Source organism: Pungitius pungitius, chromosome 10 (assembly GCF_949316345.1).
Source record: "Pungitius pungitius chromosome 10, fPunPun2.1, whole genome shotgun sequence".
Classification (NCBI taxonomy): Eukaryota; Metazoa; Chordata; class Actinopteri; order Perciformes; family Gasterosteidae; genus Pungitius; species Pungitius pungitius.
The window spans coordinates 2,791,104-2,795,080 of NC_084909.1; the positions used below are offsets into that span (position 1 = coordinate 2,791,104).

Genomic DNA, 3,977 nt, shown 5'->3' on the forward strand with positions numbered 1-3,977 from the left:
CTGATTAGCAAATATGTGTCTGTGAGTTCATGTAGATTGTGATTCAAATGCTTTGGCCATAACCCTTTGAACATGGACATAGTCACAGTTATGTGAAAGATGTGAAATGTAAGATAAAAAGGATCATTTTATCCTTTTGTGTTTAAGTTTGGTTTATTTTCAAATGGATGACACAATCGTCGTTGGTCGCTTGCTATAAGAAGACGAAAGGTGCCTCCTAATCCATCCGCGTACTGTGTACCGTGTACCGTGTGTTGTTAGGACTGTTAAAGGAACCGTTGTCACGGATGGGACCTTATCAGAGCGTATGCATCGTGCCTGAGCCTCGATCCATGAAATCTCCTCCTGAAGCTGTCAAACCGTTAAAGTTACAGCTCAAAATGTCCTTATCTGAGGGAGGAATCAATTTGCTTGTTCATAAACTCCCCAAAAGTGAAATGACATTTAAACAGGATTTATTAATCTACTGAGCCGTCTTGACTGTTTGTACCACAAATTTTCATAAATGTCGGGTAAAATAGTGAGTCAGTAGCAGGGAGTCAAATGTACAGTAGAATGTTTGAGCAACTTCAGTAACATAGAGACAAATAAAGATTGTTTGTTCTATATTATTTAGTTTTATCATAATGTTCACATGAAAGTTTTCTTGATCGGGACATTGACAAAGTTTCTACCTTAGTGATAAAAAGAAGAATAAAAATTGTTCTTTATCTACCAATTTTTTTGAAATCCCGCAGGTTCATGTGCTAAAATACGGCTGAGGAACCGACTCTTGACTCTTTTCTTCTGATTTTGGCTGATGTTATTTTGCCGTCACACGCTGCAGTGTCTAAAGTGTGACGATACAGTTTAGTGCATCATCAATGCATCATTGTATTTAGACAGGAGTTACAATAAAGTCGAAATAAATAAATCAAATGATGTCAATAATAAAAACAACTCAACGTGTCTGCAAATTGATCTGTGACTGCATATTAGGTGTGTGGTATAAAAAACATTCGGCCTCCCCGGCTCTCATTTCCAACACTGGTGTGATTCTGATGACTGCCAGCAGATGGCAGAATCTACACCTAAATGAATGATCAACAGTCCAACCCTCAGCTCTGCGTGAGGGGGGGGAAGGGGGGGGCTCCTTTTGTGCAAGTTACTACAGTATGCCTCAGTGCTCCCATCAGGACTAGATTACATAAAACACCCGTTGGCTTTGTTCTTCCCCCCCCACACACACAGCTAGTGTGTGTCCATGAAAATACGCACTGAAGCAACGTCACTAATGTCACTACCACCACAAAATTCACCAAAATAAAGAACACAAGTCCTGCGTGTGTGTGTGTTGGGCCCATCCACCTCCTCCCACCTCCTCCCACACCCTCCCTCAGCTTCCTCTGCCTGAAAAAATAATCTGTCACTGCATATTAGGTGATAATCATTTCAATCAATACACAATTGACGTTATCAATTAAAACTATGTGCTTTATTGTTGTTCATTTTTGTAGTGTGTATATAACTTTAATGGTGCTTGATGACTTGGTAATCAAGTGTTTGCAACAGGATTTAAGGATGGTGGCATCTTAAAGCAAATAGGTCCCTTGTATAATGAGCAAAATATACATCCACATCCAAGCTGAGGCCACTTTAACAACATCAAGGGAGAAAAAACTTTTTTTTCACATTCAAGTTCAGGGTGTTTTCAGAGAAAAATCCATACATTTCTTGGTATCAAGTTGTTAAAGACAAAGACATGAACAAAAACCTCTGCTCGTTAGTAGGTCAAAACCTCTGACAAAGGTTCTCTGATTAAAATCAAGCTTAGGTCAGTTATTGTTACCAAGTTGCTTTTTCGTGTTGTTCTCTCAGCTCTAAGTGGTGGAGAAAAGACAACAAACATCTTTTTACATTCCTCTCCCTCTTCATCTATAACTACATTACTTTGGCATCACAGGAGTCACGCTGCAGTATCTGGAGGGTGACAATGCGTTTGATGGATCTCCTGAACCAGGGGTAGAAGAAAGCATACACTACTGGATTTAGACAAGAGTTACAATAGAGCAGCCACACCCCGAAAATAGAAAACCCCGTACTGGTTGACATCTCTTTGCTTGCAAAGGAGGGATAAAAATAAGGACAGAAACAGATCACAAACGCCACCACGACCACGCCGAGGGTCCTGGCTGCTTTCCTCTCAGATCTCCTGGCGGTGACACCAGCCGAACCCTGGAGTGAGACAGCGGCAGCGTGAGACCTCATGGCTCGAGCCTGAGACACAGCCGCCACAAACACCCTGACGTATAGGACCGCGATGACCCAAACGGGGCCCACAAAGGTCACCCAGACATCCACAGCTCCTGTGACGAAGTCTATTACGACCACACACTCTCCGTGGCAGGACTTGAAACTATCTGGGTGCTTGAGGAACTCTATCAGGATCACGCCATTATAGAAAACAGAGGAAAACCAACACAGGCAAATGCAGAGCTGGACTCGTCTGTGGGTGACTTTGGTGGGGTAACACATGGGGTCACAAATGGCCACGTATCGGTCGATGGAAATGAGCACCATGTTTCCCACCGAGGCCGACGTGAGGATGAAAGAGGCATAGTAAAACAGTCCACACATCACGCTCCCCAACAACCAGCAGCCCCCTAAAAGGAGGACTTGAGCCGGCATCAGCAGGAGGCCCACGAGGAGGTCGGAGACGGCCAGGGAGAGGAGGAGCAGGTTGGTGGGGCTGTGGAGCTGCCTGCAGAGGAGCAACGACATCATCCAACATCGGGGTCATACGAAGCAGTCATGGAAGTCATAAGAACATTGTAATCGCTGAGAGCATGACAAGTCAAAGAATCAAACATTTCTATCAATATTTGTAATACTGGTTATATTTGTAACCGTGTTATCAAGTATAAGTATAACTATGATATCTGACATGGGAGGGATCATCATAATACATCTAGACCATATATCCTCAAAGCAGTTATTGATGGACAAAACAAAATGATCTCAACCGTGCATCATCATCCCAACTAATGTTGCTAATATGTTACGATATGACTGTGAGTTTATCTGCGTGCCTGAAGTGGGAGATGGAGATGATGACCAGCAGGTTGAGAATCACAGTGAGCAGAGACATGCAAGACAGAAGGACGTAAAGGAACCCGGCCTCGGCGGCGTGCCGGGCGGGCTTCCTGCAGGAGGTGTTGAGCAGTTGTGGAAAGCAGAGTTCAGCCCCTTCGAGTGTCTCCATCATCAGAGAGGGAGAGGGAAGTGGGCGAGAGGCTGCTGAGCTCTCGCATGCTTTCTGACCGGAGTCCTCAGTCATAAAGCCGATCGGATCTGGCTCCTCCCTCTATTCCCATGACCAAGGAACAACAAGAACATTCAGAGCCAGTTAGGAAGAGAGTCCGATGGACGAGGGGGGGGAGGAGTTCCTGTCTCGCTCAAAGAACCTGAAACCATAGCTTCCTGCACCACTAGTCCAGGCCCCTCTCTCTCTTTCATTGTGAAGCACAATCAAAAAATATGCATGTATGTATACGTTAATGTCCGTTCATACAGGATCAGCCTCACATAGAAATATGATGCATTGATTGGGACTTGTGGAAATGCAGTTATACTTGGCTGTGCTCTTACAGCGCTCCCCGGAATAGCCAAGCAGCCAAAACGGGGGCGGGGGGGGGGGGTCACTGGGTACCCCGCCCCTTCCCACCCGGGTACATGAGAACGAGCCAGAATGAAACAATGAACTCCATTTCAACCATTTGCTATGTAAAGTGAACTCTGAGATAAACAGGCTGGAGGCTGGGCTTTGCCAGCAGGACGGTTCGTAACCGCATTGGTTGGGAAAGGATCTGTGAGGAGGGGGGGGAGGGGGGGGGGTCACATGAACTGAACCTCATGAAGCAAGAGAGAGAGAGGGGGCTGTGATTGGCTATTAGCCGATTAGACGTGATGATGGTTACAGCTGGAGGAGTGTGGCATGA

The 3,977-nt window shown here is 45.3% G+C and overlaps 1 protein-coding gene across 1 annotated transcript; it reads right to left on the minus strand.

Moving 5' to 3' along the window:
* Nucleotides 1-1,920: 1,920 nt before the first annotated feature.
* On the minus strand, nucleotides 1,921-3,241 carry LOC119229098 (trace amine-associated receptor 13c-like). The gene is made up of 2 exons (XM_037489232.2): nucleotides 3,069-3,241; nucleotides 1,921-2,740 (listed from the first exon to the last, which is right to left on the minus strand). The coding sequence occupies exons 1-2, from the start codon at nucleotides 3,239-3,241 to the stop codon at nucleotides 1,921-1,923; spliced, it is 993 nt and encodes a 330-aa protein (XP_037345129.2).
* Between the last annotated feature and the right edge of the window lie 736 nt (nucleotides 3,242-3,977).